This window comes from Oncorhynchus masou, chromosome 18 (assembly GCF_036934945.1).
Source record: "Oncorhynchus masou masou isolate Uvic2021 chromosome 18, UVic_Omas_1.1, whole genome shotgun sequence".
Lineage (NCBI taxonomy): Eukaryota > Metazoa > Chordata > Actinopteri > Salmoniformes > Salmonidae > Oncorhynchus > Oncorhynchus masou.
In genome coordinates, this window is record NC_088229.1 from 29,900,711 (window position 1) to 29,923,835 (window position 23,125).

A 23,125-nucleotide genomic window follows, 5' to 3' on the forward strand; every position below is an offset into this window, starting at 1 on the left:
TAATGTACTAAAAACATTGATTGTCATGTAACACTTGGGGGTGTTCTTCCTCAATATACAGTATTATAACCCCTTTCCTGAAACTGTAAAAAGAGATTTCTATAATGTGAAATATATGCACAGACAAGGTACACTATTGTGAAGTTGAAATGTCTAGGAGCAACAACGGCTCAGCCGTGAAGTGGTAGGCCACACAAGCTCACAGAACGGGACCGCCGATTGCTGAAGCGTGTAGCATGTAAAATTCGCCTGTCCTCAGTTGCAACGCTCACTACCAAGTTCCAGATTGCCTCTGGAAGCAACATCAGTACAATAACTTTTCGCTGAGAGCTTCATGAAATGGGTTTCCATGGCCGAGCAGCCGCACACAAGTGTAAGATCAACATGTGCAATACCAAGCGTCAGCTGGAGTGGTGTAAAGCCGCCATTTTACTCTGCAACAGTGGAAATGCGTTCTCTAGAGTGATGAATCACGCGTTCACCATCTGGCAGTTTGACGGACAAATCTGGTTGCCATGAGAACCCTACCTGCCCGAATCCATAGTGCCACCTGTAAAGTTTGGTGTTGGATGAATAATGGTCTGTGGCTGTTTTTCATTGTTTAGTCTTCCTTTTTCCAGTGAAGGGAAATCTTAACGCTAAAGCATACAATGACATTCTAGACGATTCTGTGCTTCCAGATTTGTGGCAACAGTTTGGGGAAGTTTCAGCATGACAATGCCCCCGTGCACAAAGTGAGGTCCATACAGAAATGGTTTGTCGAGATCTGTGTGGAAGAACTTGACTGGCCTGCACAGAGCCCTGATCTCAACCCCATCGAACACCTTTGGGATGAATTGGAATGCCGACTGCGAGCCAGGCCTAATCGCCCAACACCAGTGCCCGACCTCAATAATGCTTTTGTGGCTGAATGGAAGCAAGTCCCCGCAGCAATGTTCCAACATCTACTGTGGTGGACAGCCTTCCCAGAAGAGTCGAGGCTGTTATAGCAGCAAAAGGGGAACCAACTCCATATTAATACCCATGATTTTGGAATGATATGTTCGACGAGCATACTTATATACACATAGTGTATTTCGATATTTCCTAATGTAGACATACAATGTAGTACTTTTTCAGTAAACAGTATATTTATTTCTGAATGGCTAATTTATGATTTTGTATACTGTACGAGCACAGAGTTCATAGTGGAGTACGAGGAGAGTCAGTGGGATCCTGGGACTTGGCGAGAACTCCAGCGAGTCCCTGGCAACCAGGTCACAGCTTTGTTGACATTACACGGCCACCTGAACTACCAGTTTAGAGTGTATGCAGTTAATGGCATTGGGAAAGGGCCACCAAGCAACCCCACAGACCGATATAAAACCCCTCCTGCAGGTTTGACTTTCTCTGTAACCTGTTATAATCATCTTATTATACGTTTATAACTGTGTACTTTATTTATAGGTTAAGAAGATTTCAAAGTTTTCAATGAACTGGCCATTGTCATGTGAAGAGTTATTTTGGTCATATGCGCCCTTAAGGAATTGTCTCAACACAAAGCAAACTATATAATAATGCATATGTCCTCACAGCTCCTGATAAAAACCCAGAAAACATCAAAATTCAGGGTCATCTGCCCCATCAAATGGATATCAGTTGGGAGGTGAGAGAGACTCATAACTGCATCTATAGCTACCCTTAAAGGCAGCAATATGCTGTATGTCTTAGATACAGGTAGAGTATGTTGTAGATACCTTTATGTGTTTAATGATGTACTTTCTGTTGTGTTGTCCTCTGTCACAGCCACTATTGCCTGTGGAGCACAATGGTCCAGGCCTGGAGTACAAGTTGAGCTACAGGAAACTGGGAGTAGAAGATATCTGGAAAGAGCATTTTGTCAAGAGACACACCTTTGTCATCAAGAACACCCCCACATTCATCCCCTACGAGATCAAGATCCAGAGTCGCAACAGTCACGGCTGGGGCCCAGAACCCAAAGTAGTGACAGGGTACTCCGGGGAAGACTGTGAGTAACAGACCACCAGAGTTTTTCCTTTAATCCCGTGAACTTCATACATATGGCCTCTTTTTGGCAATGTCCCAATTATCAGTCCCTCGTCCCAAAGTGTGTACGTTCACTTCCCTTATATGCAGTTGAAGTCAGAAATTTACATACACTTAGGTTGGAGTCATTAAAACAAGTTTTTCAACCACTCCACAAATTTCTTGTTAACAAATTATAGTTTTGGCAAGTCAGTTAGGACATCTACTTTGTGCATGACTAAAGTAATTTTTCCAACAATTGTTTCACTTACAACTTACTGTATCACAATTCCAGTGGGTAAGAAGTTTACATACACTAAATTGACTTTGCCTTTTAAACAACTTGGAAAATTCCATTAAATGATGGCATGGCTTGAGAAGCTTCTGATAGGCTAATTGACATAATTTGAGTCAATTGGAGGTGTACCTGTGGATGTATTTCAAGGCTTACCTTCAAACTCAGTGCCTCTTTGCTTGACATCATGGGAATTCAAAAGAAATCAGCCAAGATCTCAGAAAAACAATTGTAGACCTCCACAAGTCTGGGTCATCCTTGGGAGCAATTTCCAAATGCCTGAAGGTACCACGTTCATCTGTACAAACAATAGTACGCAAGAATAAACACATGGGACCATGCAGCTGTCATACCGCTTAGGAAGGAGACTCGTTCTGTCTCCTAGAGATGAACATACTTTGGTATGAAAAGTGCAGATCAATCCCAGAACAGCAGCAAAGGACCTTGTGAAGATGCTGGAGGAAACAGGTAGAAAAGTATCTATATCCTAAGTAAAACAAGTCCAATATCGACATAACCTGAAAGGCCGCTCAGCAAGGAAAATGACACTGCTCCAAAACTGCCATAAAAAAGCCAGACTACGGTTTGCAACTGCACATGGGGACAAAGATCGTACTTTTCGGAGAAATGTCCCCTGGTCTGATGAAACAAAAATAGAACTGTTTGGCCATAATGACCATCGTTATGCTTGGAGGAAAAAGGGGGAGGCTTGCAAGCCGAAGAACACCATCCCAACTGTGAAGCACGGGGGTGGCAGCATCATGTTGTGGGGGCGCTTTGCTGCAGCAGGGACTGGTGCACTTCACAAAATAGATTGCATCATGAGTCATGAGGAAGGAAAATTATGTGGATATATTAAAGCAACATCTCAAGACATCAGTTAGGAAGGAAGTTCAAGCTTGGTCGCAAATGGGTCTTCCAAATGGACAATGACCCCAAGCATGCTTCCAAAGTTGTGGCAAAAGTTGTGGCAAAATGGCTTAAGGACAACAACGTCAAGGTATTGGAGTAGCCATCACAAAGCCCTGGCCTCAATCCTATAGAACATTTCTGGGTAGAACTGAAAAAGCGTGTGTGAGCAAGGAGGCCAACAAACCTGACTCAGTTACACCAGCTCTGTCAGGAGGAATGGGCCAAAATTCACCCAACTTATTGTGGGAAGCTTGTGGAAGGCAACCCAAAATGTTTGACCCAAGTTAAACAATTTCAAGGCAATGCTACCAAAATTCCACTGGGAATGTGATGATAGAAACGAAAGCTGAAATAAATCATTCTCTCTACTATTATTCTGACATTCCACATTCTTAAAATAAAGTGGTGATCCTAACTGACCTAAAACAGGGAATTTTTACAAGGATTAAATGTCAGGAATTGTGAAAAACTGAGTTGAAATGTATTTGGCTAAGGTGTATGTAAACTTCCGACTTCAACTGAATACAGTATTAATTCAAAGTTTCTTCACTGATTTGAAAGGAACTAGTGAATGAGTACGCACTTCAGGAGAAAGGAGATATTATTGCATGTACACTTTTAAGGCTGGATAGGTGTATAATAATGTGCGTTTTACCAAGCCCACCCAGGGGAGGCATGTTTCTCCTCTATGTGAATGAAAACAATTTTTCTACTCTTAGTTATATACAGTATATAAAGCAAATAATCATCATTGGTTGTATCATACATTTTCCATTTCCATTGTTTATCTACTGTTCTGATGTGCAGATGGTGTTGTAGTGTATCCTAGTACTACTCTGTTAAGTGACCCAACTGCCATTTTTGACAAAGAGACCAATATTATTAATTTATGTGAACATTGCATCTCCCCCATTTTCTTTCTTCAGTTGTCTTTTGGCATTGTTTTCGGGATAATGTATCAGGTTAAGTTTCTGTCATTTTTTTTCTGGATATCACCTCAGTCCTATGTAGGTGTAGTTCAAGTAGTCCCCTCACATAAGAAATTGGAACCGTTGCAGAGAGTTTGCAAGTCAAATTCTCACCTTTGTCTGAGCAAAATGTGAGATTTGACACATAATGACACAAAGGATAATGGATTTTAGTTTTGTTTTTCACACCCTCCATACTATAACCCCCCTCCCCGCCCTCTACATAGACTGTACTAATACGTACCCTCCATAGTTTCAGACAGAAGTGGAAATGCTTTTGTTTTATATAGTGTGTTTGTTCCTTCTTGGTGTTGTATTTCTTTGTAAATATGTGCTACCTACCCTTTGTCTAGTGTGTGTGCGTGTGCGTGCGCTTGTGTGCTTGTACTATTGCTACTGATTGGTGCCTGTCCTCTCCAGTGCCTACAGCTTACCCACAGGACGTGGCAGTGGAGGTGTTGAACACCACCCTTCTCAGAGTCAGTTGGACGAGGGTTGCCCAGGCAACATTGCGAGGTCATCTGGGAGGCTACAATGTGAGTGTTCAGGGTTGTGTTCATCAGGTACCAAATGGAAGAAAATGGAATGAAATAGGGAGGAACTAGCTTGTCCGCTTTCCATTGTATGGCCTAATGAGCATTATCCAAGTTTCTCTATCAGGATTTTACTTGAGGTGGGCCCATCTGCCTAGCTCTGTTGCTCTTCTTCACCCAAAGGAAGGCCATTACATCTCACTTAATATAAATACTGGGTCACCTGTACATATCCCTGGGTAGCCTACTCCACAGGCTGTATTCCTATTTGAGAAACAAAAATGTGGAATATTAAGGCTGATTTTAAGGTTGCCTGTGTGTTTTTCAAGTCAGGGTACTCTGTGTAATCTACCATTTTGTGTACATTATGTGCCCATTGAGCATAGCATGTTTTACATTGAAGTTAGTTAGCAGTTAGCATTAATTATTGGTCGACAAACCGCATTTTACATTATACAGTTAATGCACGAACCGGTTTGGATTTTTACTTTACGTTTGGTAAATGTTATATAAATGTAATAACTGAGTAATGAAACTCTAAAAAGTATGGCAATCGTCCGTTCTTATCACCAGTAAAAGACTGCTAACAGTTGCGAGCGGCTAATTTGCTAGCAGAGCTTTGGGTGTGCACATGTACTTTACACTGCCTTCAGAAAGTATTCACACCCCTTGACTTTTTCCACATTTTGAAAAACTTTGCTTAACAAGTCACACAATAAGTGTACTCTACACATACAAGTATCTGCAAGGTCCCTCTGTCGAACAGTGAATTTCAAACACAGATTCAACTACCAAGATCAGGGAGGTTTTCCAATGCCTCGCAAAGAAGGACACCTATTGGAAGATGGGTAAAAATAAAAAAGCAGACATTGAATTTCCCTTTGAGCATGGTGAAGTTATTAATTACACTTTAGTGTATCAATACACCCAGTCACTACAAAGATACAGGCGTCATTCCTAACTCAGCTGCCGGAGAGGAAGGAAACCGCTCAGGGATTTCACCATGAAGCCAATGATGACTTTAAAACAGTTACAGGAGAAACATATGGATGGATCAACAACATTGTAGTTACTCCACAATACTAACCTAAAAGACAGAGTGAAAAACAAGGAAAACCTTCCAGAATACAAATATTCTAAAACTTGCATCATGTTTGCAGTAAGGCACAAAAGTAAAACTGTGAAAAATGTGGCAAAGAAATGTACTTTGTCCTGAATACAAAGCATTATGTTTGGGGCAACAAGTATGGTTGTGGTTGCATAATTGTATGGGTTCGCTTTTCATCGACAAGGACTAGGGAGTTTTTTATGATACAAATAAATGGATTAGAGCTAAGCACATGCAAAATCCTAAAGAAAAACCTTGTTCAGTCTGCTTTCCAATAGACACGGGGAGACAAATTCACCTTTCAGCAGGACAATAACCTAAAAACACAAGGCCAAATATACACTGGAGTTGCTTACCAAGATGACATTGAATGTTCCTGAGTGGCCGAGTTACAGTTTTGACTTAAAAAAGCTTGAAAATCTCTGGCTATACATGAAAATGGCTGTCTATCTAGCAATGATGAACAACCAACTTGACAGAGCTTGAAGAATTTTAAGAAGAATAATGTGCAAATATTGTACAATTCAGGTGTGCAAAGCTAATTTCTAAAAACATGTTTTCACTTTGTATTGTGTGTAGATGGGTGACAAACAATCAATTTAATACATGTTTAATTCAGGCTGTAACACAACAACATGTTGAATAAGTCAAGGGGTATGAATTCTTTCTGAAGGCACTGTATGCCATGAATAGTGCCTGTGAGAGCGCGGGCACCAATGAGTTAGTGCGGGTGCCGAAAGCATCTTAGAAAATTGCACAATTTACCTTGTGGCGAAAGTATGAACTGTCGTTGAATCCATACATGGTCATAGAGGACAATCATTATTATGATAAAGGAAAATGGACTTTTTCACAAAACAGAGGCATACAAAGACAAATAAATGTTTTACAGCGTGGAAATAATAAATGAGTGAAGTAAATGTATGAAAATGCGAAACATTTATTTTTGGGTGAAGTTTAATTGAACAGTATAAAACAATCAGAAGAGAGAAAGCCCCATTTAAAACCACTTAGAATGTATTTGTTGCCTCCCTGGGGATATGCACTACTCATGAAGCATATTTAGAACTTGTATTATTAAAAAACAAAATATTGTCAAATACCCATACCATACATTTTTTTAAATGTGATATGATATTTTGGCCATATCACCCAGCCCTAGTTATCATTAGTCAGTTCATTCTCAATGGCACTTGAGTCATTATTGAGTTGCAATGGATTTTGGCATGGAATTTAGAAAAAATATCTCATTCATAGATTTTATTTATTTAAATGTATTTGGGTGGGTCTTCCCATTTTTAAATCTATTTATATGGCAACTTAATGACTTCAAATGCTCTATTTTATTGTGATAACCAGTCCTTTCCTTTCATCAAAATAGAGTAACACCAATTACACTTTATATTTAGTAACACCAAATCATTAGCCTGAAATCTAGAACCTGTTTTGCTAACATTCCACTCATTGTACTCCATGTCATGCTAAACATGCTATGGGTAGCATGACAATGTGTGGCAAGGAGTGGAATGAGAACTCAAAGACTGGTACCCAGGTTACCAAATCATAATTGAAATCCTCAAATGTATGACAAACTATAAGGGTGTGATTAACAAATAATTGTATGTCTTTGTAAGAAGTGGTTTGTATGTCAGTAACACCAATGGCATAAAACTTAGACACATATTTGTAAAAAATAAAAAAGGAATTTTAAGTATTCTTTGTTTTAATACAATATATTAAATACTTTTTTCATTTTCTAGCATTCAAAATAATAAGTCCCCAAAACATGTCACTACAACTCTACTAGGAAAAACAAATTTGCTTGCACTAAATACATTAAACAATAGATAAACAGAACGTGTTTCAGTTTCAAGGACTTGCATGATGTTTGATCATTGATAAACAGTTCAAATTAAACAAAAACATGAATGATGCGTTTAACTCTTTGCCATTTTAAAGATTTTTTCATGGTTGCACAGTTGACCAACCCCCCTTCTCAGGCACTGATTCTTCTGGCGTCCTTTTCGTTCTTCTTCAGATAGCTTTACAGTTCAAAGTGGATGGCCCATGATAATGTCCAATTTCAATGTCTCATCTTTACCACTCATTATGTCTTGTCCATTCGTCAACCAATATACCAGAATCATAAGAAAAGGTTAGAACAGATCTCCCTCTATGCTTACTCCATGTGGACTCTTCTCTCACACTCCTGAGAGAAGCATGAAAGAAAAGCAGTTGATAGCTTAGATCTCATACTGTACATCGATTTCTGGCTTGGTTCCTTTCTCTCGGTAGAAGTGGTTCAGAAGGCCTTCTTGAATGCCTTTGTCACTCTTCTTCAGTCAGTTAGAGAGGGTTTTGAGATACACACACTATTCGGTCCAATTATCTCTTCCATGCATTAAGATACCGTCTGATGTCACTTTTCAAGATCACCTCGAAAGAACAGATCAGAACAACAGTTTAGTTCAGTTCATTAACTACATGATAAAACATTAATTTGACCAATTATTAATACATATATCTAAACATATTTCAAAGCTTATACTCCCCATCTCACTGTCAACTCCACCGTAGAGCCAAGGATCAAGAAGTTAGACAATACCCCTCCGGAATAGAACCAAACAAACACAACAATACAATACACTCAACAATACAATACACTCCTTCACATATCACCCAAGGTGTATAAACTTCAATTCAAAACCTCAAACTGAATCCTCCCCCATGTTTTACACATATCTCTCCATGAGAGTAATGTAAAAAAACAAAACTACTAATGGAAAAAAATTAAAATAAATTCAAATAACCTTTTCAAATTATAATCACCAAACTGAAAATCCCCCACAAATAAAAATGATTTAACCACTATGGTCATAGGAAAATAGACTTAAAGCAGCATATCCTTAGTTAAAAGCAATGCCCTCTCCTTCTTCACAGTGGTCTAAATTACAAATATGGCTAAGAACTATAAACTCAAACATATTTATCAATTACAGGAATTTTCTTGAAAGCAGTATTACAAATTACCATAAATTCATTATCCAAATGGCCTTACGATGCAGGTGATCAAGCCACAACGGAAGGTCATTATAGAGGTCATAGATCATACAAAACCCTTCAAAGAAGTGTTTTTTACTATATTAGACAAATTGCAAACAATAGTCAAATAGTTCCTACATGTTGTATCCCGGGTTCCCAGAACATTCTTTTATCAAAAGAATTAACGTGTTTAATTAAACTCATTAAAATTCCATGTGCGTGCATGTCCCTTTAAGATACCTTTGCACTAAAACAAATGGAAAACTCACCAAACCCAAAGGAAATGTAAAAAAAATCAAACATAGTATTTTAAAAACACCAACAAATAGTCATAACAAATGTTTTAGATAACTTCCATCCGTCCCGGAAGAAAGAATCCTACTCAAACACATCAGATAATACAATGTTTAATTAAATAAAATCAACACCTAAAAACAATAAACAGTAAATAAATAAAGAAACCACTTTAATCAGCAATCTAATAATTTCAACCTGTTGATATAAATTTAGTAAAAACGAAATCTAAAATCTTTCAAAAGTTAGCGATGTCTCATCAGCATAAAAATCAAAACAAACTTTTTTCCACTTATATCCACAAGATTTTCATTCCCCAAAGGTCAATACTGTTCAGCACATACTTTAATGATCTTCCTTCTGTCTGTACAGGGTCTGAAGTTCCAATGTATGCAGATGATACAGTGATAAATTCATGCAAATAACAAACTACACAAGAACTCACTACTATAATGGTTCAGATGACAAACTTGCTCAGGGACTCATGTTTACATATCTCAATAAAATAAAACACAATCAGCATGTTTCTCAGAAAACAACAACTGATGCCCCTGAGTTAGATGTCTATGTATCAGGGGAAAAGCACAAATAAACACATTTAACCTAGCTAATTTCCCAAAACATATGAAATTCTTTTGACTATAGAGGTAACAAAACTAGAATTAAAATCTATGATACTCCCCACTTAACATACTAACTTACTAGTTTGACCCAAGCATGCTTTTCAACATTAATACCCATTCAGTCTTCTGCCAACAGGCTCTCAAATTATTCAACCTGCAATCAACTTTAATGACCTGACATTGTTCCACATAATGGAAACCGATTCTAATGTTAGTCTACATGAACTTTCCTGCTCAAATTCACTGGTGTTACCTAAACAATCAAACCAAGAATCAATAACCATTAGAATACATTAGCACAATGTTTCCTTACTCACACCTACATCACTTTCAGCTCAACAGATCCTATTTATTTTTCCCAGTGGGCAAAAATATATAACCCCTCTCATTTCAACATTTTTCCTTGCCTCTATCTTAAGCTTTAAAATCAAACTTTATAACTTCCTCTTCACACAATAACACGCGCAGCTCCAAAATTATAACACGTGTCAGTCAATCTATAAGAATGAAAAACATTTCGGTGGGCACCTCTCTATCTCCATTATCTCTCCGCTATTATTTAGAATTTCTTTAATTTAGGCAACTGTCTCCTCTATTGATACAGTAATTTAAATACGACTCAATTCTCAATACATTATTCCAGCAGATAATTTAGTGAACAGACATCGTCTGCATCAAAATTGGCTTCGTTATTATTTTTAGTTGAATGAATTCGTCTATCAATTTAACCTGAACAATCTATCAAAAAAAGTTCAATTTATCCCTTCTATCAATTTGAACCAAACAAGCTATTAAAACGTTCAGTTTATATCTTATACAAACACTAGCGACCATAACTTTCCAGGCAAAACATACAAATAGTTTAATTACAATCAAAAACTCGGGACTCCAGCTTGGAAGGCAGCTATGCTCAATACTATACCACCAACGCTATGTAAATGATTAAGATTCTCTGCAAATTAATCCACTTTACAAGTAAAATCATGACACGTCACAATTGGTAATTCCCAGAAAAATAGACCTAGTTTTAAAGGTCCAAGCGTTACTCCGGCTATGATTCTCATATGCCAAATGAATAGATTTGCAATCAAAGAATAAAATCAACATTTATTGACTAGGAAACAGATCTTGCGCCTTTTAATAAAAGTAGATTATGTTTACTTATGCAACGTATTTCAATTACTTTACTACATCACGCAATGATAATTAGTTTGATGGAAAACCTTAGGCTTTGTACGACATTATAAATTACTTTGAGATTCCCTCGAATTCTCTCTAACTTTATGGAAAAAAGTTTATTCAATAAATCCCGCAACTTCTCTCATACTGGGAAGAAAAATATAACATTATCAGACCTTAAGGGCAGTTTTATTTCAAATGTTGTACCCAGACGGAGATAATCAATATGCGTTTTATAGTTACATCTTTAGGGTAAGATAACCAAAAGTTGACACACACTAATCAGTTTCTAGAGCTCAATTTCCCAGATTTTGTAGACTAGTTTAATAGTGCTTAAACCCACATCTTAATCAAATTATCCATTGAAGATACGAACTCAAAACCTACATACGTCTACGAATGGGTGGTTTAAATTGTTTCTAATTATATTCTCAGCATTACTTTATCAAATCTCTAGTAATTGATTATACAAACATACAATTTATCATCATTTCAAATAATTCACAGAATCTATATAAAACATAAGAAATCTTAGGTACTCACACAGAACTTTAAGGATCATCCACACAGGATTGGTCAGATGTTCACATAGAACATCAGAACATACTTGAAAGGTTACTCACACAGAGTCAACCTACCCCGCTCACCCAGAACGCTCCGGCAAATATTACCTAGTGATCCCATAACAAAATACTCACACAGAGTAACCCAGGGCATACCTGGCTAGAACATTTAAAATAATTGGAATTCACCACCTCTGAGGGTCACTTAGACAATAACACAGACACACAGAATTAGGTCCTTCTTCCAATAGGGGTTCACCAAGTACCATGTTTCACACAGAACAGACAGTTACCCTGGCCCCTCACCCCCACAGACCACACCAATCCCCACTGTCATCAATTCAGTGTCAGGACAGCTCTTGGTCACTCGCAACCGGACAGTGGCAGAGTATCTTTGAGTCCACAAACTCTCAGATTACTCTCCTCTGACTCGGCCCTGCTTACACCTCCGAGATGCGCTCCTTACAAAGGAATTCACACTTAGAATATACGTAACAGAGGCATATTTAAAAAAAACTTGACTTCAAGTGTGTGGTTCGCTCACCTCTTTAAAAAAAAACTCAGTTCGAGATGTGGTATCCACTCGGCTCGCTTACTCTCAGATCAAAGGTTGGTCCATCTGCTTCGTTTCCGAAGTGTGGTTTCCCTAAGATCCCAAGTTTGAGGGATCACTCGTGCATGATTTATTTACATAGATCGTCAGGAATGGTCACCGAGTGAAGATTCATTATCCTATCCTATCCTATCCTATCCAAATGTCGTAGAAATTTCCTGTATTACCAAATCACGAGAGAGCAAACCACACACAAGTCAGAGTTATCATAAAGTCCATCTTTAATTATATGAGCTTCACCATATCCCTGTGACTCTCAGATTAATTTAGCAAAGACACCCACCTAAACTCACATGACAAATAACAGATCTTAGGAACATTACACAAAGAACCTTTTACTTAAAAAAAGGAGTATCCTATAGCCAGACAGCATTAGCTATAAATTATCGTTTAGTTTGCTCTCCTAAAACAAAGTTCTTATCTCGTTCTTGGTACCACTTAGGACCAAAACATTACCTCATCCAATGGCATATATCAATTGTCAATCCTAGATACTCCCATAAAAAATACAACCCCCCCTGGACAAGCTTATGGAGAGGAGTGACTGGCACACAGACATTGTGGAGCCAAAAGATAATTGGTTCCCCCTCAGTAATCCCTTCACAAGGTTTAAAAGATACGTTTACATATGAAGACAAGCCTGACCTCTCCCCTCTCTGGGCCCCAAGTAACTTTTTCCACATAAGCATACTTATGAAAATTGATAAAACATCTTATTTATCAATGTTACCTAATGAATTCTGATTCCGCTACCACAACATTCACCCCAGTCTAAGGTTCTGGGTGCTTTGGAGAAAGGTTTTCATCAAGGATCTCTCTGTACCTTTCTCCGTTCATATTTGCCTAGATCCTGAATAGTTACACAGTCCCTGCCACTGAAAAACATCCCCACAGCATGATGCTGCCACCACCATACTTCCCCGTAGGGATGGTGCCAGGTTTCCTAAAGATTTGGCACTTGGCATTCAGGCCGGACAAAGAGTTCAATCTTGGTTTCATCAGACCAGAGAATCTTGATCCTCATGTTCTGAGAGTCTTTAGGTGCCTTTTGGCAAACTCCAAGCGGGCTGTCGTGCCTTTTACTGAAGAGTGGCTTACGTCTGCCCACTCTACCATAAAGGCCTGATTAGTGGAGTGCTGTAGAGATGGTTGTCCTTCTGGAAGGTTCTTCCATCTCCACAGAGGAACTCCAAAGCTCCCTGACCAAGGCCTTTTTGCTCAGTTTGTTTGGCCGGCCAGCTCTAGGAAGAGTCTTGGTTCTAAACTTCTTCCATAAGAGTGATGGAGGCCACTGTGTTCTTGGGGACCTTCAATGCTGCAGACATGTTTTGGTACCCTTCCCCAGATCTGTGCCTTGACACAATCCTGTCTCTGAGCCCCCAGGACAATTCCTTCGACCTCATGGCTTGGTTTTTGCTCTGACATGCACTGTCAACTGTGGGACCTTATATAGACAGGTGTGTGCCTTTCCAAATCATATCCAATCAATTGAATTTACCACAGGTGGACTCCAATCAAGTTGTAGAAACATCTCAAGGATGATCAATGGAAACAGAATGCACCTGAGCTCAATTTAAAGTCTCATAGGAAAGAGTATGAAATACTTCTGTAATTAAAGTTTTTTTTATTTTTAATACTTTTGTAAACATTTCTAAAAGCCTGTTTGCTTTAGCATTATGGGGTATTGTGTGTAGATCGCTGAGGATTTTTGTTTAATTTAATCCATTTTAGAATAAGGCTTTAATGTAACAAAATGTGGAAAAAAAGTAAAGTGGTCTGAATACTTTCCGAAGGCACTGTATTTGGACAGTGAAGCAACATTTTTGAATTTGTCTCTATATTCCAGATTTTGGGATTTGAGATCAAAGGTTTCACATAAGGTGACATTACAGAATGTCACCTTTATTTGAGGGTATTTTCATAAATATATGTTTTACTGTTTAGAAATGAAATCACTATGTATCTATTCCTCCCATTTGAATAATTCATTTGAACATATTCACTTATAACGTATTAAAGAAGTCAAAGTGGAACTTTAAGCAAAACATAATAAATGGACATTGAAACGTGACTTTGTGGTGTACAAACACAAAACAATATCCCACAAAGCAGGTGGGAACAGGGAACCCCTAAGTATGATCCCCAATTAGAGACAATGAACATCAGCTGCCTCTAATTGGGATGCATACCAAGAGCACCAACATAGAAATATATAACCTAGAACGCCCCCTAGTCACGTGACAACTACATCAATCTTGCGACTCTACAAACTAATTTGCAGTTTGTTTTGATTGTGTTTTGGGTTATGTTTTGTCCATTAGTAACTGAATGATGACTAGAGTTATTTTCTTTAAGTGAATAGGTGAGATGTTTCTGATCCCATGATTAAGAAAAATAATGATGAGTGAGATGCCGTTCAGAGGCGGCAACAAAAAATGGGGGTTATGATTTTTGTGCCTCTGTAAGCTTCTCTCTCATCCTTATTCACAATTCATGATTATTCATAATCATGGAAGCATCCACATGGATGTAAAAGTGCTCCGAAATATCTTCTATTCTTACTTGCAATAAAAGTGACTCCAAAATTTTGCAAGACATGCTGACATTCTGTACTGTCGCATAATATGAAACATTCCATCTCAAATGCTGGAGTATAGAGCCAAATTAAAATGGTTCGCTTCACTGTCCAAATACATATGGAGGGGAGTGTATATGTCCAATAAAAATATATAATTAATAAATAAAAACAGGTCCTGTGAAACCATCTCCATCACAAACAAAACTTTTCTCATTTGAATATCATCTTCAAAATGGCTGCCATATAAGTCTCTTCATTTTCTATCCCTCCCTCAGGTGCACTGGCTGAGGAAACGGAGTCTCCTACATTCCAACAGAATTCCTGAAGAGAGACATGTCCTGACGTTCCCAGGGAACAGGAGCCATGCCATGGTACCTGGCCTCAGACCCTTCTCGGAGTACAGACTTACCGTCAACGTCTTTAACAAAAGGGGCAACGGCCCCAATAGTGACCCCGTCACCTTCCAGACTCCAGAAGGAGGTAAATATTTGGCAGAGGAATGTGTGCACTCACAGGTTTACTTCAAGGCATAACAGTACAACAATGCAAACTTTGTGTAGCAGATGTGAGACAGTTAGCTGTGTCCTGTAGTAATAGCCATTGTGCAGTGACATCACCTGCCCTGAGAACTGTGGTGTTGTCACAGAACACAACATGTTACTGTAAGTGTGAGTGTTTGTCTTATACTGTGTATTTTGTTTGTTTGTTTTTCTATGTTTTGACAGTTCCCGAACAAGTGCCCATTCTGACAGTGTCAAACGCCCAGAGAGACTCTATCACCCTGGTGTGGGCACCCCCCTTTGAGGCCAACGGCATCCTTACGGGATATCTCCTGCAGTACCAACTCAGTATGTACACACATGACCACCCTAGTATTACTTGATGAGTATGTACTCATAAGACCCCTCTAGTATTACTACAGTAGATGAGTATGTACACACAACTTCACCACAATTTTACCAGCTGAATATTACTCTTGACCTACTATTACCTAGCGGTCAGTTTAGACTGGTCATTTACTGTAGTACAGTTTGCTGTTGTTCCAATAGCTGCACTATCAAAACCTGCACTAGATGGTGCTGTTTAAATACTCAATGGTCAATTGGGTCCTCTCTAAAGCTCAATTATTGGTATTGCCCACTGGCAGAGGGTTACCTCTATAGGCATATCAAATGTAGTTGCTGTTTTTCCCCTAATAGAATGGGAACATTTACTAAATCAAAAGAAGACATGGCTAGTGTTCATATGTCATTATATGCTTTCTATCACATGGAATTGAAATGAAATCATTCACATCTTATATGAAGAGAACACTTATCTTATGGAGAGAACACTGAGGTAAGAGGCTTTCATCACATTCATTACATTTTCCTTTTACCTGCATTTTTTTTTTGCCTGACATTTCTGGAGGCATTGTGTGAAATGTTATGGGAGACCCTTCTCTGCAGTTGTTCTAGCACCCACTGAGCCAGTCAAGCCTCTGAATGCAGCCAGCATGCCCTTTTCGGTGCTTGTCATCAGATATAAGCATTTCACTGATATTAAAGTACAAGGAGCCAGTGGGAATATAAGCATTACAATAGAACTGGTTCAGAGAGCCTAACAGGCTGGCAAATATACAGTACTACAACAAAAAATAAACAAGGAAATCTTATTAAACCTTATCATTGTATAGAGGTATCTCTTTATGTACATGCTGCTTCAGAGCAACGTCTTTAGGAATAACATGGAAATGCACTAATACAGAAAAAAGGGAGGCAGTGAATTGTAAGTGCAGTAATTGGAATCTGTAATCGATGGGTAAAATACTATAACACTAACATCTCCATTTATTTACCACGAGACCTGACAATGAAAACCTCTGGAGCCTAATTACAGCATATGAGTAGGCCCCAGACTCTTAGTCAAGTCTTGTAACTAGAGTCTTGTTTTCCTCGTCAGCTCACAAAAGTCATGACCTGTGTCATGTGAATGTTTGACTATGAGCTCTGCTCCAGCCTCTCCAAACAAATTTGTATTTTTGTGTATGTGTGTGTGTTTATCTTCTTCTTGGGTGGTCCTCTGTACCTCAGTTGGTAGAACATGTCGCTTGCAACGCCAGTATAGTGGGTTTGATTCCTGGGACCACCCATACGTAAAACTCGGGCTCCCGAGTGGCGCAGCGGTCTAAGGCACTGCATCTCAGTGCTGGAGGCGTCACTACAGACCCAGGCTGTATCGCAACCGGCCATGATTGGGGAGTCTCGTAGTGGGTCACATAATTGGCCCAGGGTCATTATGGTTTGGCCGGGGTAGACCGTCATTGTAAATAAGAATTTGTTTGTCACTGACTTGCCTAGTTAAATAAAGGTTAAATAAAAAATGTAAACAATTATGCATGCATGACTGTAAGTCGCTTTGCATAAAAGCGTCTGCTAAATGGCTTCAATTATTTTCTTCTTCTATAGTAAATGAGACGTTGGCGATGGGGGACATGCAGGAGGTGAACGTCAGCAGTGCCGACACCACCCAGTGGCTCCTGCAGGGCCTGGGGGAGATGAGCAAATACATGTTTTACTTGAGCGCCTGCACCAGGGTGGGTTGCGGACCCCAGCGTATGGAGGAGGGTAGCACGGTCACAGAAGCAAGTGAGTAGCCAATCCACAGGGGGATGGATCATGGTTGAGTGAGTTGATGGCTGTGTTAAACTCAATGATTACTTTACGCTACGGAACAAAACACTACGCAACGCAGCTACGGTTGCTTGTAGTAGGTGTCGGTACGCTTGTAGCTCATAACCAAATATAATCTCAGCGACTCTTCAAACAATAATCCAAACAACATTGTTGATTTATTAGAGTCCACAAAATGCTTTTTGTTTGGAAGTAATAATAACTGTGTGATTCTAGGCTATTTTAAAATGGAAACGATGGTAAAGTTTTTACAGACGTTTTCTGCTATCTCACAGTGAGGAAGAATTCTGTTCTATTTTTTGCTGATATGGGCATGAACGCATTCAAGCAACATATCAAACTGGGATAATGTTGTAGGTTACACATTGTTATATCATATGGGGGAGATGTGGGAAGTTAAAAGGCTAGCTTGTTTTTTTACAACGAACTAGTAGACAAAACAAGGTAATAGTAAATAACCCTAAACTTTCTCCTACAACTGCAGACATGGTTTTGAAATTGCATCCATTCGTGTCAAGCCACATACTACTACACATGTATAGTTTACACTGTGCAAACAAATATTCAACAACAGCTTCAAACCCTTTTGTTGTTTTGTGGTTGACATCTAGATTATGAGACAAACTGTATATTCTGACAACTTTTAGCAAATATCAGGCAGCCACGTTGATGAAGCTGAATGAGAACTCATTGTTGAGACAACCAGTTTTTGAAGTGTCGAAGGGAGTTGTAGTCCGTGCTTGGAGTCAGTGCTCCTATTGGGACATTATAGTGTCTGTCATTACTGAACATGGTAGAGTATATGGCTCTGAATGGAGATAAAAGGGCCTATTGGGCATGTGTGCCTTCTGGCCAAGTCAGTCATTGTTATCTACAATAGGCAATAGGGGAGCTGGAACGCAATGAGTTCGGAGACATTGATGGGAGGTGATAGAGAGTATGGAGTTGATACTACATACAATGGAACATTCATGGCACTGTGAGATGCATCCTGGGAATATGGGAAAGTGTGGGTTGTGTGTTTTTGTTTCTGTTTGTATTTGAGTGTGGGTGGGTGGGTGCCTGTGAGCGAGAGAGAGAGGATGAGAGAGACTGACATGCGTGAGAGAAAGAAATAAGTGTATAGTACAAAGGAAATAGAAAAAGAGAAACTACTGAGAAACTAAACAAGAACAACAGCTGTGATACAAGGACACAACAGCAGTGATATCAGAACAATGTGTTGGGACACTTCAACTGGTCTAAAACCATCTATTTATGTCTGTCTCCTCATGGTGTAGCAAAAAAGTGAGAAAAAAATGTATGTTGCATTTAAGACAGATAGCAAAACCTCCTACCAAAAATCCCTTAGATAAACAGTGTATCACCAGAGATTCAATTACACTGAGTGCACAAAACATTAGGATCACCTGCTCTTTCCATAACATTGACTGACTAGGTGAATCCAGGTTAAAGCTATGGTCCCTTTTTCTTTTTTTAACGATTTCATTTGATATTTTATAAACAATACAAAACATACACTTATTGTACAAACGACTACATTGTACAAACATCAACTACATCACACCTGACCAGACCCACTTGCACACCCACCCTGATCTCCGGCGGCCGCATCACTTTCCGCCACATGGCCTGAAACTGCACCATTTTGTTTCTTTCCGTAGCCCACACACTTTCAGCATTTAAATATTAAATAATTTGATTTTTCCATTGTGTTAATGATGGCGGGTTTCAAGATGAGTGATGAAGAAAATTGTCCAACCCATCGGGTATCTCACTACACCCCCACATGCCATGCCTTGAAATTTGAAGACAGACGGATTAAAGGCAAGTTTGCATTGTAATACTTCTGACAGCCAACTTTCTAGCTACGCCCACAATTTCTGGACTTTATATCGTTCCCAGAAAGCATGGATTATTGAGTCATTATTCGTTTTACACTTAAGACCTGACTCTGGCCTTGTGCTGTAGAATTTGTGAATTTTGTCTTTTGTATAATAAATTCTATACACTAGTTTATACTGGATTAAGCTTTAAAATTATCGTTAACTGTAATTTCCTTAGTTATGCTCCAACTTTCCCTCCATCTTGTGCCAGTTCTTCATCACTTCTTTTTAAGTCTTGGTTCCAATAGTTATATTTTTTTACTGATTGTCAGTTGGACATGCTCTCTGCAAGGTTTTGTATATCTTCCCTATCATATGAAGATATTTTCCTGACTCAAATTGTAACAAAGTGAGCTGAGAGTCGCGAAGCAAATTCAGGGAGTGAATACATTTAATAAAGGAACGGAACTTTAAAACAAGAAACACGAGCAGCCTGGTGACCTAGAGGCCGGAGAAGGGAGCACACGTGACACAAATAAGATTCCCTCAAGGTTGCTCTGATGTCCAAAAGATTTCAAATCGAAATGTTGTGTTAAGTAACTTTTAAGTTGCATGTATTTGAAACTATCTACATTGTTCAGTCCAAAATTACTTTTTAATTCTGTCATGAAAACAAATGTATTTCCTGTTACCAAGTCATTAATGGTTTCTATGCCTTTAGTTTTCCAATGTGGACAAATTTATCAGTGAATTCTGAAAAGCTATCCAAGTATTGTTCCAAAAGATTGTGTTTTACGGAGTGATATTGTTACGCCCTGGTCTTAGTATTTTGTGTTTTCTTTATTTATTTGGTCAGGCCAGGGTGTGACATGGGTTTTTGTATGTGGTGTGTTTTGTCTTGGGGTTTTTCGTATGTATTGGGATTGTGGCTTCGTGGGGTTTTCTAGCATAGTCTATGTACATGCATATGAGAGGAGTAATGCAAGATATGTAAGCATTGTTAAGTGAATGAGATGCCGTAGAATAGTTTAGCCTGTCCGGAAGCAAGATGTCAGTCTCAGTGACGTGGCTGGTTTTCCTGCCACATACATCTCATGTCTGAGCCATTGAATTGCGACTCCACTTTACCTCTATACTGACATTTAGCTTGTTTGATTGCCTTGTGGAGTGAATAACTACACTGTTTATATTACCAGTCGCCTTGCCATTGTTAAAGGCGGTGGTTCGCGCGTTCAGTTTTTGCGCGAATGCTACCATCTGTCCACGGTTTCTGGTTAGGATAGGTTTTAAAAGTCACAGTGGGTACTCCTATACAATTCCTTCTCCTATACACTTCCTTATGAACTCAGTCACTGTATCCGTGTATGCGTCTAGATTATTTTTGCATGCTACCTGGAACATATCCCAGTCCACGTGATCAAAACAATCCTCAAATCAAATTGTATTTGTCACATACACATGGTTAGCAGATGTTAATGCGAAATGTTGTAAAAGGAAATTCAGCCATGTCACCAAGACCGACGTCTTGCTTCCGGATAGGCTAAACTATTCTACGGTATCACATTCACTTAAATAAATAAGGTTAAATAAAAAAAATAAAAGTATGTGACCTATACAATTTGATTTGAATCACTTGGCCAGTCTATGCCATGTTGTAGTGAAATGCTTGTGCTTCTAGTTCCAACAGTGCAGTAATATCTAACAATTAATCTAACAATTCCTCAACAACTACCTAATACACACAAATCTAAAGGAGTGAATGAGATTATGTAAATGTAAGTATATGGATGAGCGATGGTCGAGCAGCATAAGCAAAGTGAAATAGATGGTATAAAATACAGTATATACTTGTGATATGAGTAGTGTAAGATATGTAAGCATTTTTAAAGTGCCATTATTTGGAGTGGCATTGTATAAAGTGACTAGTGATCAATTTATTAAAGTGGCCAGTGATTGGGTCTCAGTGTAGTCAGCAGCCTTTCTGAGTTAGTGATTGCTGTTTAGCAGTCTGGTAGCCTTGAGATAGAAGCTGCTTTTCAGTCTCTCGGTCCCAGCTTTGATGGGACTGAGAGCGTGGATTCCGATTGGTAAGACGAGCATTGAATAGTACAAAGCACGGGCACTTCCTGTTTGAGTTTCTGCCTACAAGACGGGAGGAGCAAGATGGATTTGTGGTCAGATTTGCCAAAAGGAGGCCTGGGTGGTCCTTGTAAGCATCCGGAAGTTTGAATAGCAATGGTCGAGAGTCTTAGTAGTGCGAGTAGGACAGTCAATATGTGGTTGAATTTCGGCAGCCTAGTCCTCAGATTTGCTTTGTTAAAACCCCCAGCTACAATAAATGCTACAATAAATAAAAGCTACAATAAATCATTTTGTCTGTCGTAGTTGAAGTGTACCTATGATGAAAATTACAGGCCTCTCTCATATTTTCAAGTTGGAGAACTTGCACAATTGGTGGCTGACTAAATACTTTGTTGCCGCACTGTATGTGATATTTAGAATCCAGGTGAAAGCTATGATCCCTTATTAATGTCAGTTGTTAAATACACTTCAATCATTGTAAATAAAAGGAAGGAAACAGGTTAAATAAGTATTTTTAGGGCTTGACACAATTGAGACATGGATTGTGTATGGGTGCAATTCAGAGTGTGAATCGGCAAGACAAAAAATGTAAGTGCCTTTGAACGGGGTATGATAGTGGTGTCAAGCGCACCGGTTTGTGTCAAGAACTGCAACGCTTATGTTTTTCACGCTCAACAGTTTTCCGTGTGAATCAAGAATGGTCCACCACTCAAAGGACATCCAGCCAACTGTGGGAAGCATTGGAGTCAAAATGGGCCAGCCCCAAAGAATTGACGCTGTGCTGAGGGCAAAAGGGGGTGCAACTCAATATTAGAAAGGTGTTCCAAATGTTTGGTATACTCAGTGTATAAGCTCTTCATAAAGCACATTTCATAATTTCAGTTGTTTTGAAAAGATCAATACCTGGCTTTAGTGTTGTGCTTTGTGTAATCCCTTGCATATGTCTGACTGATTAAAAATGTACCATTTGGCTGTCATTATCATTGATATATGATGGTTGTAGTTTTTTATGTTGTGCGTATTGATGGATTATGGCTGTGTGTGTATGTATGTGTGTGTGTGTACGTGCATGCATGCATCGGTGCTTACGTACAAATGTGTATGGTATTTGGTGTTTGACTGTGCCTGGAGACTAGCTTTCCTCATGTTTGTGACGTGGTGCCTAATTTGAACTCTTCTCCCTCTGAAGATTTCTCCTCCATTCCAGCTGTGGCACCCACTGAGAGGACTATGTATCCATAGGCTTCCTGGATAGAATTCCAAATACAGATAGCGGTAGTTGTGGTAGTAGTACCTTACCGGAAATCTACATAAAAATGCGTTGGAAATACATGAATTACACAATAACACGTTTTATTGTAACACATTGAATTATAACATGTTGAATGTAAAAGGCATTCTACCCTATCTTTGCTTCAACAATTACCTTAAAAGCTATAGTTTGGAGTGGATTTTTAGATCCTTAATACATTTCAAATGTTTTGGAAATAGTTTATGAAGTCATTTCCCATGCCATTGGAACATGTTAGAATTGCAAACGGAATGTGTTAATTGTGTGGGATATTTTAATAGGTTAGTAGTGTGATGATCATTGCCCTAACATTAGTAACAGTATACCAGTGGTGTCATGCCCATCGAAACTAAAGAGGCACATGCCCCCTTCCCAGCGGGCAGAACAGGTTGAAATTGTCATTAGAATTAGTTATACATTCATTTTGACATCATTTCAACCAGCTTTGCTCGCTAGGCTAATTCTGGGATTTAGGCTTGTAATTCCAAATAAGATATGGAATTAATGCAAAAATGTAGTGG

General features: G+C 38.9%; 1 protein-coding gene across 5 annotated transcripts in view; it reads left to right on the forward strand.

Moving 5' to 3' along the window:
* LOC135504380 (neural cell adhesion molecule L1-like protein) overlaps positions 1 to 23,125 on the forward strand; it is a 146,663-nt gene that overhangs the window by 92,612 nt on the left and 30,926 nt on the right. For 4 of the 5 annotated variants that reach the window (XM_064922929.1, XM_064922930.1, XM_064922926.1 and 1 more), the window contains exons 16-22: positions 1,180 to 1,377; positions 1,575 to 1,645; positions 1,786 to 2,008; positions 4,621 to 4,736; positions 15,009 to 15,213; positions 15,459 to 15,581; positions 17,181 to 17,360. In XM_064922929.1, the coding sequence (XP_064779001.1) occupies positions 1,180 to 1,377; positions 1,575 to 1,645; positions 1,786 to 2,008; positions 4,621 to 4,736; positions 15,009 to 15,213; positions 15,459 to 15,581; positions 17,181 to 17,360 (1,116 nt within the window). Of the gene's footprint in view, positions 1 to 1,179; positions 1,378 to 1,574; positions 1,646 to 1,785; positions 2,009 to 4,620; positions 4,737 to 15,008; positions 15,214 to 15,458; positions 15,582 to 17,180; positions 17,361 to 22,502; positions 22,537 to 23,125 lie in introns of all 5 variants that reach the window. The other variant, XM_064922931.1, reaches the window with a different exon arrangement.